The sequence below is a fragment of the Ptiloglossa arizonensis genome, chromosome 12, assembly GCF_051014685.1.
Source record: "Ptiloglossa arizonensis isolate GNS036 chromosome 12, iyPtiAriz1_principal, whole genome shotgun sequence".
NCBI classification, from domain to species: domain Eukaryota; kingdom Metazoa; phylum Arthropoda; class Insecta; order Hymenoptera; family Colletidae; genus Ptiloglossa; species Ptiloglossa arizonensis.
This window is the reverse complement of record NC_135059.1, coordinates 9,980,187-10,000,000: the sequence shown is the minus strand read 5'-3', so window position 1 is coordinate 10,000,000 and position 19,814 is coordinate 9,980,187. Positions and strand designations below refer to the sequence as shown.

The 19,814-nt window shown below is 27.3% G+C and overlaps 2 protein-coding genes across 6 annotated transcripts in view; one reads left to right on the top strand and one right to left on the bottom strand.

The window, feature by feature from the left end:
* Positions 1–5,660, bottom strand: part of Ugp (UDP-glucose pyrophosphorylase) — a 15,248-nt gene extending 9,588 nt beyond the window's left edge. For 2 of the 5 annotated variants that reach the window (XM_076324555.1, XM_076324556.1), the window contains exon 1: positions 1,457–1,682. Coding sequence is in view for 1 of the 5 variants with exons in the window: in XM_076324561.1 (XP_076180676.1) it covers positions 5,502–5,525 (24 nt within the window). In the remaining 4 variants the exon portion in view is untranslated. Of the gene's footprint in view, positions 1–1,349; positions 1,370–1,456; positions 1,683–5,501 lie in introns of those variants that run through there. The other 3 variants (XM_076324561.1, XM_076324559.1, XM_076324558.1) reach the window with 3 other exon arrangements.
* A 606-nt stretch (positions 5,661–6,266) lies between these two features.
* On the top strand, positions 6,267–8,340 carry Dcps (Decapping enzyme, scavenger). Its single transcript, XM_076323946.1, has 4 exons — positions 6,267–6,747; positions 6,823–6,968; positions 7,297–7,633; positions 7,896–8,340. The coding sequence occupies exons 1-4, from the start codon at positions 6,378–6,380 to the stop codon at positions 8,072–8,074; spliced, it is 1,032 nt and encodes a 343-aa protein (XP_076180061.1). The 5' UTR covers positions 6,267–6,377; the 3' UTR covers positions 8,075–8,340.
* The last annotated feature ends 11,474 nt before the right edge of the window (positions 8,341–19,814 follow it).

The following is a 19,814-nucleotide window of genomic DNA, read 5'->3' as shown; positions in this document are numbered from 1 at the left end:
TGGAATTTCAGATATTATTATGGTACTTGCGTATAAGAAATCTTTTTCCAACTATTCCTTCTTCCGTTGAAAGAATTTACTCTCTATATAACGAGATTTAATCCCCCATTTTGATTTCAGTTTACTAATAAATTTCTGTAAAGCTATTTTCAATATGTCTGAATTTTCAGAAAAAATATCTTATGGTATAAAAATAAATAATTATTCATGTCCTTAGAAGAATTTCTCAATATTAGTAACAAATCCTTACTGATACGCAAACTAGCCATTATTGTTAAATAAGTAATATCTGAATGAAAAAAAAAATGTGCATCCACAGCATCGGCAAGTGTTTTCGTACTTACCAAAAATACGTAGAAAATGAAATGTAATATAAACAAAAAAAAGCAGAATATGAATGTACAGTATACTGATCACTTAACTGAACATAAAATGTACAACACACACTGAATAACCGAATACAAACAAACACTGACTAACAACGAAAACTAAACGACTTTGTCAATCTTATCGACATTATAGTATAAATATTTAAAATATAAGAGTATAATTTAAACAACTTCTTCTCAGTTCCCTCTTAACTCGTCATGGAGTTCCTCGAAACGCAAATACAAACGTTCACTCATAAAATGATATTACGCTGACGTCATTAAAAATAATAATTTCCAAAGAAAAAGGAAGTAGGAAATGATTCTTGTACAATTATATAATGGAAAATATGCTGAAAGTGTTCCAATGTGTAAAAACTGAGGACTACTTGAGATATTGCTGATAAAATTTAAGAATTTTTGGGAATTTTCTTCGTTTCGTTCGATTTTGCTTTTTCAATATATTTTATACATTACTATAATTATTAATGTAAGGTACGATTTGTTATTGTGAAATAATGCTCTTTACATTAGAAAAAAAAAGAAGGAAATCAAAATAGAAATATTCAACTGAATTGTCAGGATAACTCGTAGAAAGAAACGAATCTTTTCGGGTGAAAACTACTATCTTTAAAATGTTTAATTTCACCTATTTGCTTTAACTAAAGTTTATGTTAAGTTGCATTAGTTTTTCCATTTTCAAGATCTACGAATACTGAAAAAACAATATACATTAACCAAAGAGAGATAAGAGAAAGTTGATTTTTTGCCAAAATGTCGTTGAATTTTTCGATTCGGCGCACTGTGCGCCGCCAGTCATTGTGTCGTAACAATTTTCCTAATTAGTCGCGTCGCGAATAGGTGTCAGGCCTGTCGAACAATTCTAGCGCCTTTTACGATCGCATCGCGCAAAACAGAGATGAGACTTTCTTTCATCTATGTATATATTTATGGCATTAAGTCGAAAGCAGATTTTCAAACCAAAGAAACTGATCCGTTTTACTCCCCCGATGAGTTTCAAATTAACTGCGACGCTTGTACAACCGACAGTTCTATCTTTTTGCTCCACGAACGACACAGTCACTTACATTCGAATAATATTCCAGTCAGGTTTCAAGTACTTCTCTCAAAGCTCCGCGACGAGAGCGAGAACGCGTAAAAATTGTTTCGTTTCGCCCGGCGAAATACGTTTAAAATTCTTGTCCGTACGAGAGGTTTCAATCCACGAGCGAACCAACACGACACGAGCACTTGAATCGACACTCGACAGAGAAGTGTCCGCTGTCGCGTAAATTAGCGTGACTCTGAAGCGCAACTGACCATCAGTGCTGCTACTAGCGAATGGAATCGTCTTAGATACGCGTAGAATAATGTCGATATTTTCGTACTATCAACGCGGTCTTCGGGCAGAACTTTTTATCATAAACCGTGAACGATTGTGATGCTCCGCGAGGTCACGTAACATCAGCGTTAGAATTTCTTATCGGACCCTACTTTTCGCCAATTGTTTCGCTTCTCATTGGATAATTGGTAGAGTTCGCGCAATACTATTCAAGGATCACTGTCTGCAGTCTTTTTTCAATGAATTGCATACCCCGAAGTACGGAGAATGAATACGGAAGTTACGCATAATAAATACGTAACGTGATACACGTCCGTGCACAATAATTTTTGATTCCCGTGAACAAATATTTCACAAATCGTGTAGATAATCGAACAATTTGAATAATTTCAGTGACGTTCGTCCGTATCCGTTTTTAAAATTTCATCGGAACTACGATTTTGTACTTTAGACCTCGAATGGCTAACGCTTTTAACCGCCAAGTGGCGACCGTCACTGGGTCACCGTAGACCCATACCTGTCTTCCCTTGTTTTTATCACTTAGAATCGTGATTCTTTTGTTATAGTAATTAATACTTCGGAATTTAACGCTAGTTTTCTCAATAATACACGTAAATAATAAAATAGAAAAAATGTACTTCGAGATATGGATTAGCTCTAACATAAACAATTGTTAACTTAACCAAATTATTGCCAGACTCGAGAAATTTGGTGAGGCTCTTGAGAACATGGGTCAGAATGTGTAAACCCCGGCCAAAGTGCTTTTGTTGGAAAATTTATTTCTGAACATTTATCCAGAATTTTTTTGCGATTAGCTCTATACATATATGTTATAATATGTATACAAAACAATTGAAAAAATAAAACGTACAAATTCATATGCGCTAGTATCCTTGAAAAGGTTAAAACAGTGATAAGGGATGATAACATATCAAAAACAAACTCTGTGTAAACGAGTCGACTATGTACAATGCCGAAAAATAGTATCTATTCAATATTGATCACACGATTAACTGTCTCACTTGAAAGGGTTAAAATACTGATATTTCCTGTTATCGCATTTTCAACATTTACAATGAAGTAAGTGTTGCGTAAGGTCCTTCCGTCGATATTAGTTTCTTAAATGTTCCGAAAGAAATTAATCTTAATGACAGAATCAGAAGGTTATCGGTGATTAGAATTTAAATATGACGTTCATGAAGCATATTTCTATACTCGAGAAAACGTTGAAATTTATTCAAGTAGACGATATAATACTCGGTATTACATCACTAATTGATCACGTATCGGGTCACCTCCTATTCCTTTACCGAGGGAAGATAACGCTTCTTTTCTAGAAATCGTATTGTTTTATCTCGGGTTGAGGCCAAGACAACAATCATGAAGATAACACCAATTTAGTTACCAAGCAAAAATTTCGATCACTTAATGAGGTAATACTGCATCGTATTGTCACAATCATGTCACAACACAGTGTAAATAAAAAGATATAAGATGTACAAATGGTTCATAGTACATTTGTAGTACAAGTGGACGCAGATAATTCTCTTGAAAGAATATATAAAAAATGTTAAAAAAAAAAAAAAGCGCGATGCGCGATACACAGAGATATAAGTTCAATAAAATGTAACCTAATATTTAATTTTGTTTTCAATTTTTAATTGACAATGTATTGATAATATTAACAAGTTAAGGACGTTTGATGTTTTGCTGACGAACTAGTCTTTTTCTGGAAAGAGTTCTGTTGTAATTATAAGTCTCTATGTGCCTTTATAGTTTATACATAAACATGATTGTGGAACACCTTATATAATTTCTCTGCGCGCGCGTGTGTATGTAAGAGAAATGCTGAATTTTTGAGAATATAATCGGAATATTTGTTCGAAGGCGAAACAATAATTCCTTTGTATCAACAGCAATAACGAATCGCATTCAAAACAATTGATTTATATGCTCTATATACCGAGGGCTCGAACCACTGATGTCAGTTTTATAATCATTTCCTCATATCTTTCATCTATAAGCTAAACGTTACGTGAATTCATGCATACGAATAATAGACAGAAATACACGTATGCACGTATGTGTGTCGCACTAATGTTTGCAAACGTAAACTCCGCATCTTCAACAGTCAAATGAAGTGTAACCGCAGACTATCTGTCCCACATAATCTTACGTAATAAATTAATAAACGTCCTATGAGGAGAAGTACTGCTCTATTCCTTTGACAGAGTTGGAGCACGAAGTTTTCTATTAGGGAAACAATCAAGATGGATTTCTTTATCAAAATAATTTCTTATCAATGAAACTAAAATTTGGGAGCAAATGTAATTTTCCTTTTCGTTATAAATTTTTGATACTTTATATTTAATCATTTTCACACGAATTTATGTGAAATTCATATTTTTTTAAAGTAATTGTCGTTCCGTGTTATTCTTTTTCTTATGATGCAATATATTTTGTACTAAAGATTGATAAACGTTACAATTTTTTAACAAAAACTTTAAATAGTTGTATGCTATTTATTGTCATTGTGATTTCATTACGAGTTGTGGAATACAATGATTATCTATCTATAATGTTATATGAAAACTTGAAGATACAGTTGTTCGAAAACCAAAATTTCGTAACGACACACGTAGGAAGTAAAAGAGAAGAAAACATTGTCATTCGTATAAAATACTGAATACTACAAAATGATTTTAAAACGTTATTTGTTGGTATTTTATCGTATCACGCATTCTTTCGACATGGAAACTAAATTTCGTATATTTCGTGATGACGCAATAGAACAAATGATAATATACTATACTATCAAAATAATACTTAACGTATACTTTTTACTTCCTACAAACATTTTTCGTGCAATGGTACTTAATTACTAAATTATTTTTAATAAAAAATAAAAACTAAAATAAATTTTCCAGTATAATATTTAATATATCACGAAATTATAAAAAACAAATTACAAATAAGTAGATGTTATTTATAATATATTATGACGTAAAAACACTCTGTTTAGTTAAAACCGCATATATTGAAAATATTGAAATCCATGGGCATGTGAAGTCAATAAATCTTCGACAATGACTTACCCTTATCATCGACAATAAATAAATTAGTATAATGTGAACAACTGTAAATATAACATTGAAAGTAATAGACCTAATTCATTTATGATTGTATTATAATATGTTATGTATTACGTATGTATTGATGTATATTCATATCATTTTAGTGTTTGAATTAATTACAATACACTGTACAATTGTAACTAACCTTTTTTGTTAAAATATTATATGCATATATTATTCAACACGATAATTCGCACATTTACTTATTTACGATTCCTCCAAGACTATTATTTAATATTTGCATAATTACATATCTATACTTTACCATGTGAAACATCATAAAAAATCATTCAAGGACAACAATTTAAATTTCAAAAAAGTAATGATATTATTTAGATAGCATAAAATTAAATCAAAGGAAACGATAATTATAATAAATAAACAAATTTTCGCAGTAACAAGCAATGTTGTTCACGAAAGAATAGATAACCTCAAAACATACCCAAAATAAATTTTATAAGTATGAGGACAAGGTGACACGAGGAATATATTAATCACAGCAACCTAACAATATTTTATATACGTAAAAAAATACGAAAACGACACAAATTAAGATCGAATAACGATAAAAATGGAAAATTACTACGGAACTATTATTCGTTTCTGCTAATGTGTAAGGATAAAATGGAGGGGATAGGAAGTGAATTAATGTTTTACCTTTCTGTCATCTACTTGCAGCATTGTTATTAACCGCTTAGCCCAGCAGAAGTTGCCTTCTAACGTTCGTCTTTTGTAATCTCACAAAGGTTACACATATAAAAAGCTTTGGATCCAAGCCACTGTATTTGGATTTCGTGTATATCTATATGTGGCAGTTGTACTCAATCTGCGGATCCTGTAGTTCCTTTAATTATGTACATATATACATGTGCATATAATGTGTATAGATACACAACATGCGCGCGCGCACACACACGCACGCACAATACATGAATATTAGCAACCGTATTAGATTAAACAAACTGTTACTATTTTTACTTTTCTTATATAACCTAAGAAAAAAATTGTAAATAACTTAAAAATTATTAGGAAAAAGCAGCAAATTTAATCTATAATTATATAATTTATTACATTAGAAAAAATAAAAGAATAATAAATAGGATAATTTTATTTATAATATTTTTAATTCAATACTGCACTACTGTCCGTTTAAGTTAAAGACGAAGTGGATGTAAACAACAAATTCTCACGCGATAGGAATCCCACAGTACAGGCGTGTCATTTTGCCCATGGATGTATTGTAGTCTCGCATAATGGGTGATAACATAAGAAGCATGAAAAATCGATGGCAATGCTTCCGTTAAAAAATTATTTTATTGTACAAATTGCAAATCTCAAAAGAAATAAACATCACTACTATTTATATACATAAATAGTAACTTGTATAAATCTTTTATATATGTACCTATTCAAGGAACAGCACCCTATCAATACGGCCTTGGCACAGTCACGTGGTTTTATTTACCGGTACTTCATCTTTATGTTAAACTGACAATAATCATATAGCAAGTAGAGAATTGTTGTTTCAAAGGAATGTCATCAAAGATGGCGGAAGTACCTTTAAGTAACGATGGGGATGAATGTTCTCCGGCAAAAAAAATCAAAATAGAAGCAGAAAATGCAGTTGAAAATGTTAACGACGTACATGAAACAGAAATTAATTTGTCCACATTTGAGATAACAAGAATATTGCAAAACAATTGCTTGAAAAAGCAAGTATGCGTTGAAGGTATCTTTAAGGGACATGAAGGTTCGAGTGTTATTTTATTTGAAAAGCAGAATTTCTCAGATGATATACCATCTTTGAAAAAAGAACTTTTTAATACAGACACAATATTACAAAAACGTTATAGTAATGATATTTATGGGAATTATGATTGTTTTCCAAACAAAGAGTACAGTGGTATGTTATAACAAATTGAACTTTATATTATACACTTCTTTTATGTAATTATTGAAGATTTTCATATAATTCAAGGTATAAATGTAATGGTAATACATCCAGCAACACCAAAACATATTGAAAAGTTTAAAAGAAAGGAACTTTATATCGTAGATGAAACCTACGAACTTTATAAAAAAATTACTCTTCCATACATAGAATCAAATAGCTTATCCTTACAGGTATGTATAATTTATGTATTAAAATTATAGAAAAATTATATTTATTTTCAGGTTATAGAAATACTCATTTATAATTGATATCATTTATAAATAACTCATTTATAATATTATGTTCTATGTGAAATATAATTCACATTTTAAGTAAAGATTATGGAACCAAATATAAAAATTTTTATGCAAAACAATGTACCTAAATATTCAATTAAACCATGAAATTCATGTAATTCAAAATTAGTAAAGTAATATAAAATTTAATATTGATTTATTGTAATTTAATAAATTCTTTTATGTTCATATATTAAATGTTTGTTTTTCATACTTCTTTCAGTGGGTATATAACATTTTGGAACAAAAAGCAGAACAGAAAAAGATAGTATATGAAGATAGAGACGAAAATATTGGATTTGTATTAGTAAATGATTTAAAATGGGACGGCATACCAAACACATTAAAATTAATAGCACTTCCTTTCCAAAAAATTCGATCAATAAGAGAGTTAAATGCATCTCATATTCCACTTTTAAAAAATATAAGGGATGCTGGAACAGCAGAAATTGCTAAAAAATTTGATGTACCTGCTTCCCGGCTTAGAATATATTTGCATTACCAACCATCCTATTACTATCTTCATGTACATTTTGCATATCTCATGTTCGAAACTGCAGGTAAATTTGAAATACATTAAATTAAATATTCCAATTACAGTTAATGAAGTATTGAAAATATGTTTTAAAGTAATAATTAAATCCATTACTTTATAACATTTTAATTACTTCTAGTATTTTAAAATTTGTTACAAAATAATTACTAACTGCTTGATTAGAATAATAAAATAGTAAATACAACATAATTATATGGTTTCTTAAAGTAAATTGTTTTATGTATTATTATACAAGTATTCATATTTAAAATAATTCTTTAATGCAGGTATATATGTGGAAAAAGCACACCTTTTGTCTATGGTTATAAGAAATCTTGAATTAATGCCTGACTATTATACAAAAGCTGTGCTTTCGTATGTGGTTGCAACAGCAGATCCATTGTGCATTAAATTTCAAGAAGAAGGAATTTTGCCTAAAATAAAGTCTGAATCTAATGAAGTTTAAAAACAGTACAACTAGGAAGGTATATGTATTAAAACAATATATTTTGTACAAGTTAATATATGAGAAGAAGTACATTACATACAGTACATATTAACATTTTAAAAATAGAAAACAATGGATATTATTTATAATTGTACCCTATCATTCTAAACTATTACAATTTCATGTTTTATTATACTAACATAAATAAGTAGCATGGCAATACATTTTTCATTATAAATATAAATAGTTTTTTAATACACAAAAATTCATTTTAATTTTTGTACATAAATTAAATAGATAACAATGTACAATTTTTCCTAAAAAGTTGTCACAAACTCCAGATTGAGCACTAATCATTTCTCAGACAAGTAAATCGAAATTAGTCACTTTTATCTCTCCAGTTTGTTAACCTTCATATATGTTACAGTTAAAGCTTAAAATGCACTTACTACATATTTTATTGAAAATATACATAAAAACATATGATAATATATACAAAGTCACTAAGAAACGTATATACCGGCTGATACTCTTTAATAAAAGTATAGTAGTAGTTACATAATAAAAATGTATACATTCCATAGAGGTTTTATGCAATTTTATAAAGAAATGATTTTTTTACTTATTTGCAATATGCACATAAACAATAATTGGGTAATATAGTGGTACGCTTTGATGGAAATCAGAGAAACGAGCCAGTCACAAGTTACTAAATGACTCAATGTATATTTCAGAACTTTCCAAATGTAATGTCGCGCAGATTTTTGCTAATCAAAAGGTAAATGACCTATTCTTAGCACTTTATATTTAATCAATTGATAAAAACCAACGAGAAAGGAGTCAAACGAATAAATATTCATTAAACCGTCACATGATGCAAAATGTATCTGTGCTACGTTTGTGAATTTTATTGTTGCATTTTACTTTTTTGTGTGTTGTTTTGACGCGGTCCCCGTCGCACGGTGGACTTCTACATGTGCCGAAATTAATCAATAATGACAATGATTTGCGTAAGGTTGTAACCTTAGTGTGATTTGTCGTCACACTAATGCGAGTGGACGACTCCCTTTTCTCTATACCGTTTTAGTTTAGAAGATTCCCACCAATTTCTTGTTCGCCAACAGTAGGTACCAAGAATGCCAGATTCTCTGCTACCATTTTAATTCAATATTACGCCATTGACTGAAAGAGTAATAAAGAGGGAATCAAACCAAAAGGCTCTTTCTTACTCGGTGATATAAGAGTTCCAACCAATCACCGTGCGGTAGCAAGGAAACTGGTATCTCTGATAAAGTTCTTCTGAATTAAGAAGCGAAAGTGCAAGCCGATAAATACACTACCACCTTTGAGCTAGTTTACATTGAGCATTTAATATACATACTAAGAACTTAATTTGGATTAAATATTTTTTATGTAAATGATCATATCAAGTTATTTAATATGATGTGTCTAGCATATCATCAAATGTCGCGTTATTATGATTCTCTAGTCATAAATGTTGTTTTATAAGTCATGATTCATAATTTCTGTGACTTTACATTATGTGAAAATGTACCTTCATTTTGCTACTATTTGATCATCAAAGCGACTAACTGCGATCAATTATTCGTGATGAACTGTGCAATGTATAACATAATGTTACTTTAATGTGCAGATATTTTTCAAATTTGATATGAAATTTGAACATGAACGAATACCTAATTGGAAATAATGATTATTACAAAGAAAAATCATACAATTTTTAAATGATTAAATTGAATTTTTAAGAAATTAAATTCCTTTTATTAATAAATATTTTTTGAGGTATTCGTATTTAATTAAAAGAATATGTTAAAGAGAATGTGTAAATGTATTATTGTGTAATTGAATTATTCACACATGCGCGCGCGCACACACACACGCACAACCAATATTTTAAAACTTGAGAAATTTATAATACTAAATAATATATTTGTAACAATAATTGCAAAATATGTAAAATATTTTTAAAAATACATATTATTTTACAAAAAATGTAAAAAATTTCGATTGTTGTACAATTAACATTTATATTTTTGTCAAGTTAATTATATGAATACATATTATGAAAATAAAAATTGTAAAAACATAAAACATATATAAATTAAGAAAAAGATCATAACTGAAATATATGATACATACCTAATATATGATATTAAGAATTTTACATTCTTAAACACCTGAATGAACCAAAAATTACTTTTTAAAATAAATTGTACAGGAAAGAAATCAACCAAGATGCTATAAAATAACAACTTTATAGATTTTTATAGTTTTAAAAACACCAAATTCAGTGTTGCAAAGAGTAATATTTCTAGAAATCTTAATACTTTTAATGTCTCAGATTACTTTATTATTTTTGTCTTGCACATTTAAACCCTATTATTCTTCTACATCTACTATAATGTTATCTTTAATACTAGTAGAATAAATAATTACACATTAATTTATTTTTATTCTTTTCAATAATAAAATAAGTGAAAAGGAAAATTGATGAAATAATAATAATAATAATAATCATATATATATGTGATAATTTAATCATATTAATCCTAAATATTATAAGTATTAATTAAACACATATCGTTGTACAATATTTTATTTTAATAAATATTTCTATTGTATAAATTGTGGTACACAGTACACAATGCAAAGTCATTAAGTACTAATACCAAGAAGTACGTTTTTCTTTAAATCGTATAGCATAAACGAAAGTTTATTTACAAAAATGTAACAAGATTGGGATAATACTTTTTATGCATACTAAAATATTATATTTATCATGTATGAAAATATTATGAAGTATTTGAGTTTTTAAATATGCACGAATATTCGAATTGTAGTTCACTGTATTGCAATTACAAGAAGATTGAAGTTTTTGCATAGAAGAGTAGCATCTTATTGATTTCATAAGTTTTATTGTTATATAACAAAAATTCTCGAATGAGAAGATAAAAAAAAAATAGGAATTTAATTAAAATATTTTTGAAAATAACATAATGTAAATTATACTAATAATATTCTTAATTTGTATTCTGAAAATAACTTAAAATCTAGAACAATGTAAGTGCTATTTAAAAACTCAATTAATATATTCAAAATATATTTATGATATCTTAACTAGGAGCATGAAAATGATCTTGTAACTTCTATATAACAACACAGTAGATTAATACACATCCTGTAAAAATGTCATATGTATATGTACCCTAAACATGAAAATAAAGTCTTGTTCACAGTGCAATGAACAAACAGATGTAAAAAAAGTTGTTATAAATGCAAGGTTTTCATACCTTACATATTTCCAATATCAGAAGAGATAATTAGAAATAAGTATATGTATAAAGAAACAAATAAATTAATTTATGTACTTACATGTATACATATATGAATGTATTCATGCATGCATGTGCATTTGCACATATATATTATAAAAACTATACAAATTGAGTTTTACTTTCAAAATTATATTTCGAGAACTAAGAATTACTTATGTTCTGTACAAAAATTGTTTGTCCTTAGTCTTCTATAAGAGAATTTAGAGGGTTAATGAATACATCTTGATCTTATTTTTTCATAAAAATTTGTTCAATCAAATATTACAAGAAGCTATAAAGAATGTCCCTGAGTGATGTTCGAAGAATTTGTCTATTTATCTACAAAATGCGTTTTTATGATAGTAACGCTATTTGTCATTAGTTCATATGATATGAAATCCTGATTAATAATGAAATAACCATTTTTAAAAATTTTGATTATTAAATCCAAATTGCATCCAGGGATATTCTTTCCAGTTCTCCAGTATAGGAAAACTTTGATTTAAATTATGTTTAACAAACTGTGCACATTTATATATTATATAAAAAATTATGCAACAAAGTGAAATATATAAATTTTTTCATCTTAGAAGACATTGAAAATTTTTTTACGATTTTACAATCTTAGAGTTCGTTTTATTTATGTATTATTATGTATATATAAGCAATTCAAATTTGAAAAATTTGATTCTCGACGTGCGTTGTTTAGATACTAATTGTAAATGTTACGCACGCACTTTCACATATGAAATAGTTTTAATTCCATTTACTTCTGTAATTTTAAAGGTATTTAGTATCCAAGTTTGTAAATCGCCTCTAGAACCATAGCAGATAAAGCCTTTTATGTAATTTTATACCAATGGAGACATTTACAATCATATGTCAACGAATTTTAGCGTTCTATTATGTTCAAATAATACAGAAGCTATGAATATTCCTCTTTAAACATACAATAGAATGCGATAAGCTAATCATTTTAAGAAAATAAATTTTATTTTACGAATACAACACTCAAGCTTTATTTTATAAATAGTACTTGTTGCATTCTGTAATAAAGATAATAATAAAGGAAATAAACACGTAGAATATATTAATTCACTGATATATCAACGGAAGTATCCTTTTTTATGTCAAATTATACAAAATAGAACTTTCTGTACTATGGTTGAAAGAGAGAATGTTTGACATAATTGCACACTAAATATGCTTAAATTCATAAAAGTAAAAGGAGTTTGTATCGTTAACATATAAAACATTGTTAAGACCGCGAAGTCTTTATTTTATTAAAAATGTATTACAGTACTTAATATTAACAATAGAGTGTATGTAAATGAGCACTTACTGTAAATTTGAAATGATTTGAAATTTTAATTGCTTATTCAATAATTTTCACATTCAAAAAACAAAATTGAGACCGTCAATTCGCTTCAAAGCGGGGTAGGTAGCGATCTCGCGGGATCTCGAGCCGAGGTCTAACATAAACTAGTGAAAGTGATCCCGACTTTTGGATTTTGAAAGCGGAAATTACTGTTTTTAAAAAACGAAGCCTGAGATTGTATAAATTGATAAAATATTATTCGATTCCGTTTGGCATGAAAAATTTGCATATTTCGGCTTGACTTAAAATTGTTGGACACCTTGTATGAACTAAACAAATTTTAGGAACGCCAACCGTTTTATTTAATTGTAAAGAATTTTGAAAATCTAATGGATTGTAAAAAACTATGTATTATAACATTAGGATTAAACTTACTTTCAAACAAAGAAAGAAGGGCATTTGCGTGCATTGTCATTACATTGCAAGATCAAAAATATTAAGTTTCTATTAAGTTATGTATTATTAATATTTCTAAGATGATCTTATTGTTAAATTAAAAACAGGCAAAGTAAGTACGTAGTTAAACTTTGGAAGCATAATGTCAATCCGTAAAGTAACGCGATGAATACTTATAAAACTACTTAAAATGAAAACGTTAAAACATACTTTCTACCAATTGAAGGCAATTACTATTCGTAACGATTGTCAACTTATATATAACGTAAGCGTATATAATCAATATAGATACAAGATGTAAAGAGAAAAGAAAGTGCCTTCATAGTTGTAATTCTAGAAATACTTTGTACACTAAAAACCGTGTGTTTGTACATTAAACGCTATAAAATATCTTTAATAGTTTATTCAAATCATCTATGAAATTGTTTTTAATTTCTTCTTCATAACGATACTATATATACACATACATATCAAGATCTCTCTTTCTTTATATTTCAATTATAAAAAATAATTATTTGTGCATACTTTCGAAAAATTCTATCATTTTTTATAATACATAAAAACGTTTTTGAAGGACTTTATCATGTTTTTCATTAAATCATTGTGTGAATGTACTTGCATCAAAGTTATTTTGAATATAATTATACTGTTGATAAAGTAACAAATATTTTGTTTTTACAAATTGTCACTAAATTCTCTTTGTAACTTATATAATTAAATGTTTTTTTCTATGAAATGAAAAAATAGTTTATTGTCCTTCGGAATACAAATTACAAGTCATTAAAAATTGTTCCCAAAGTGAAAAGCAAATAATCGTCTTCGAACTTTATTCATCTTCCACTTTACGTATTTAATAATGTTAATAAATCCAAAAGAAAGATTTAAATGTTCATAACTATGAGAACGATTATTGTTCTACCTTGAAATATTACGTTCATCTTGGCACCAAAACCGTGCAGTTATGATGTTTCTCAACAACATTGTTATTAATTTATTACAAGAAAAATCGTATAATGCTATAAAAACATAAATACATTAATATATATGTAGGTGCACATACAAGTACATCGCATAACTATATACATTTTTAAAAAAGCACAATAAACTATATATCTAATGTTTTTAGGTTTGGAATTATTTTCCTAACCCGCAATTTATTTATAAAATCTTTATAAGTATAACAAAACAAATACTTTTTGTTACATCATTTCATTACAAAATTTTTAGCCAAGAATCACGAGAATTTAAATGTTATTATTATGTATATATATGAGTATGCTTTAAAACGTACCAATTAAAATTAAAATTTTAATAACTTTTTCCATTCTCAATTTCATTTTAAAATTATATACATATTACTGAAAATACATAAACAATTTCCCACTTCATTAATGTTTAGATTACGCTTCTTACTATTTAGTGAAAAAAAAAATAATACAATATTATATACGCATATTTTCATACATAGATATTTTAAGATGTGTTCATCAAAGTATGTTAAATATCATTTTACTTCTTTACACTTGTCTGTTGTTTCACTGTACCATTTTACAGAACTTTTAACTATGAACATAGATATATATCCATAATATACATAAATACGTGTAGTGAAAAACAATATTATCTATCTAAAATTAATGTCACTTTATTTTATAAATCCTCTTTATTATCTTGAAAGAATGTTTTGAAAGACAATTATTAACTACAATCATCTCTTCTTCAGTTCAAAAATTTACCTAACTAATTTAATATTCCATTATAAATAAAATTTAAATTTTCATTATGAAATTAGAAATAATTTTCATTTTATTTCTTTTCAATGTTTTTTCCAAATAAACTAAAATAAAAAAATACATTTTAAATCTGATCATTTCTGGATTCACAACAATCTGTTATAATTTATTTTTTATTTGAAACATTTAATTCTGCAACAAAAAGTAATAATCCTTATTGTCCTCAGAGTATGCCTTTTCCAATACAATTCAGATTATTAATAATTTCAATACAAAGTATTATGGATTGTTCGATTTTTTGTAGATTCTAGGACATAATTGCAATGCAATCACGTTACAAATATAAAAAGCACCTTCTCATATAATTTGCATTATATGATGAAAAGTAAATACCTATTTCAGATTGTTCTTGCAAAGAATTAAATGTACATGTATATGCTAGAGAGAAATTAGATGAACATATACAGTGTAAATGTGTGCATTATGTGCCCCGCGCGCGCGCGTTGTGTGTGTGTGTGTGTTTCGATATATCACATTAATTAAATATAAACAATATGAATTAATTAAATAGTAAAAGTAATCGTTTATGAAACCAGCCTTACAGTGGAATTAAATCCAAGATAAGTATATAGAGTAGTCCACTAAAAATAGAACACTTAGATAACTCAAATTTTTGCAGATATGAAACATTGATTATGATATAATTTAAATTCTTTTAAGGAGCAAATGTGGTATATAGAATTTCTTTTTCATAGTCACTTTTTCGACGTTTTCCAATGTTCATTGTTTCTTTGTTCAATAGAAAGACATGTAATAGATGATGTTAAGACAAGTTGATTGATATATCATGTGTTTTTGAGATGACTGAGATTAAAAATTCAGTAAGAAGATAAAGATTATGAAGTTACATTATTCAGTTAATAAATGTTCAAAATGATGCCCTCTAGCATTTACACATTTCATGAGATGTATAATAATATAATAATTATGTTGCTGTTTTAATCATTTCTAGCATAATCATAACACAAGTTTACTATTTGACGGTTTGTGCTTGTTTAATTTCAACTGACAACAATACACATGTCTGTTGAAATTTTTACTATGAACCTCTTGGTGAAGTAAAATATGAAATTTATTCATATTTGAATAAAAAATCTGCTATACTTATACTAATATAAAAATCTTAAATATCTGTCATTAGAATATTGATTGTGTTAGTTTCGTATATCATGGTTTCAAGTTACACAATTATTTTATTATGAATATTATTATTTTCTAGAACTTATTTACTCAAATAAGAATACATAAAGCAGCAATCAATTGCTACATTCTGGACATTTGTCTGTATACAATTATATTGCTTTAAGTATTTTCATTAAGACCATATTATATTTCTCTTTTTTTTAGTAACATGTTATGAAACCTCCATTACTAAACTTAGACACATGTATTCATATTTACAACATAAATAAATGATGTTATTACTGAAATCTAAAAGCAGCAACATTTTTCTTGAATTTCAGGTTTCCAAACATAAAGTCATTTCAAAAATTTATCATAGTACATCAATAAACACATTTTAACACCGTGATAACTGTGAGTGTTTTGTGAAATAAATAATTTTGAGAAACAAAAAATTCTTTGTGTACCATACTTATCCTTTAAAACATTGCAAATTATGTCTGTCATATTATTTCTATATCTTTAAAATTAAGAGAGTTAGTTAGATGTCCTGTTTTTGGAGAATCACTCTGTATTAGCCGCGAACACTACGACGCTCCCTGATCAGGTACTTAACGTGCACTTGATAACACGATGCTTTAGGAAGAAAGCATTCGTTTCAAAGCAATATCTTCATATAAATGTTCTACATTTTTCTTGTTAAATTAACTCATTTATATTTCGCATTCGAAATATTGTTTAATTTTTTTCTTACAATACGTTATACTCAACCGTCTGTATATTACACAAAATAGTACATGGTAACTAATGGAATTTAACACATTTTAAACTTGTTGCACACGTTATTTTGTTCGTACAAACAGAACATTTTACTGTAGAAGACTTCCATTTTATTTTTGCTTACAAGCTACCATATTTTATTTGACACGAGCATAGTGCAATAACGTATCCAGGTTGTTTATGCTTTCTCATTATAATACTGTTTCTATTTCACTATTATTTCAAAATAGTACTATATTTTTAAAATGGTCAGTTTTAACTTAATTTTATTTCTGTTTAAAAAATTGTAATCAAGAAGAAACTAAATAAATAAGATCATTTTATTGTGTTACTTTGAATCATGTTGCAGAATTATTTGTATGGAAAATCATAAATGAGTTAAAACAGCACATTTTCTTTTAAACTAACAACTTTTATATAGCATTTTGACTATGCTACGCAAGTGCCCAAACAATTTCAATAATTTTTTGCGTTTGGTCTATTTTAAGTAATTATTTACATTGTTTCATTACATTATAAGGACTTATAGATATAATGATACAAGTTGACATAGATAGAAGTTCATTCGACTTCAACTAAAAAAAAATTAAACTTAAAGATAAAACTAATTTCCATACCAGTTGGATAATAATCAATAAGGGAACAGTCTCACGTGTATGATTAATAATTGTTTCCTTCCTTTTGTAAAGCTAATATCAAGGTGCACTAACATATTGAAGTAAGCACATTAACCCTCAACAGTTTAATTGCCAACGTCAGTGAATTGTTTAATTTTCAAATATACTTATATGCACTCGAAAAATGAAAACTTAGCACTGTTAAATAGTAAAACACAAAGTAAAGTAGATGTTTCCTCAAAATTACACGACCTTTGTATTGATATGCTTTTAATTTTTTTAACAGAAAGTGTTATATTCTTTTGCACATTTGTATATTACTGAGATCTTAAAATAAAAATAACTTTGTAAACAAATGATAATGTAGGCAAATTTAGCTTCTAATGTTATAATATCATACAAATATTTTCATTAAATTGCGCTTCAAGTACAATTATCGTGTAAATTGAAAAACACCTGTAAAGTATCCATTGTGCATTAATATTCTGCAATTACAGTTAGTATGTGGATCATCCAAGAAACATGAAATTAATTAATAATTGTGAATATTGTATATGTCTTGTAACATAATAAAAGAAAACACGTAATAATTGTTATTGCTTTTCAATGTAAGGGCAGAAATATCAAATGAATATTAGATATCTAATAAATATTTGTGCTTATAGAAATCCATTTGACTAGTTGGTCATGATCCACTATGCTATTAAATTGTCATGACAGTGCCTTATATATACAATCATGGAAGAATGACTTTTATGATATCAACCAGTCGTTAATTGTTCATTGAAGTAAGTAGGTACTGGCTTTCTTGCGGATTAAAAGCATAAGTAAAATTCATATTTTTAATCAAGACCTTTTATATGTAATGCCATTTTGTTCTATAAATTTTCTTGAATTATTTATTACATATGAAATTAATTCACCGTTTTTTAAAGGAACAACATAGCAGTTTATTTTGTACCATTATTATTAGCTTTTCAAAGCTTTATAAAAAAAAAAGAAAAAAGAAAATAACATCTAATACCTTTACAAAAAATAAGCATTAAGCATTAATTGTTATACACGCACATGCATCAATATTAAATAATATTAATCTTAAAATTTAAAAAAAGAATCAGTGTAATACTATCAAATATTAAGACTAAAAATTATTTTAAAAAAGTCGTATAAAATTAATATGTACGAAATAATACATTGGATATGTGGTATATAGCATATACCTTTTGTGGTGATTAAATTTTATTAAATTACATCAACCTTTGTTGATGTAATGCTATATATTGTATTAAACAAACATGAAAAGAGGACATTTACAAAGAAGTTGTTTTACAAATAAACTCTTTGATTCATTGTTTCATCCGGACTATTGAACGACATTATCAGCTAACCAACAAAATCACGAATTTGTAATTTACAAAAACGATATATATGCCTAAAGATTACAAAATTCTAATGGTCAATATATTATACATGTGGCATTACACAATTTCATGTTCTGAAATTTATTTAATGAGTCAAATCTCCAAATTAAAACAGATTTATCTCCTCATTGTAAACAAATTAGAATGTATATCTAACTTAAAATTTCTACGAATCATCTATTTATCATATTAAAACTGTACATATTTTAAAAACTGTTACAAAATATTTAACACTTATTTTACACCGTTCGAAAGCCAATACACAAACGTATCACTAAACTAACAAATTACAAGCATTTAAAAATATAAAAAACGTACAGAAATGAGAGTATCAATACAATGATGACCATTTAAAATGAATTTGGCATTTTGACATTTATATCAATCTTCTTGAATGATGAACGGCAGGTTTTTCAATGTATATTAATGGCTGGTTTTGGATGATCACATGACTTAAAATGGCTTCACTTGCCAAAGACATTAAATACAGTTTGTATGCTGGACTAGCTTCGTATTACGACTTGAGTAAGATTTGTGCCTATAACAAGTCGTCATAGATTTAGGCATATGCTGTAGGAGGATCAAAAACAGACTAAATTTTTAATCTTTTTATCTTTCTAATAAATAAAACATATGATACCATTAAGTTTCTGATTTCTTTTATACTTTTTCATATTCCTTCATTTATACAGTATTGCATATTCAACTATAAAAGTGAAGTATAATTAAAGAAATTAGGAAAATGTAAGTTTCAATAGTGAAATAATGAAACATGTACAGTGATATTGAATGTAATGTTAAACCTAACTTTATCAAATATTAAAATCTATACAGATATACTAAATTGAATATAAAGTTTAATAATTATCTGAGATACTGAGAATATTAATCTTGCTCCAGTTTTAGTTTTTAACTT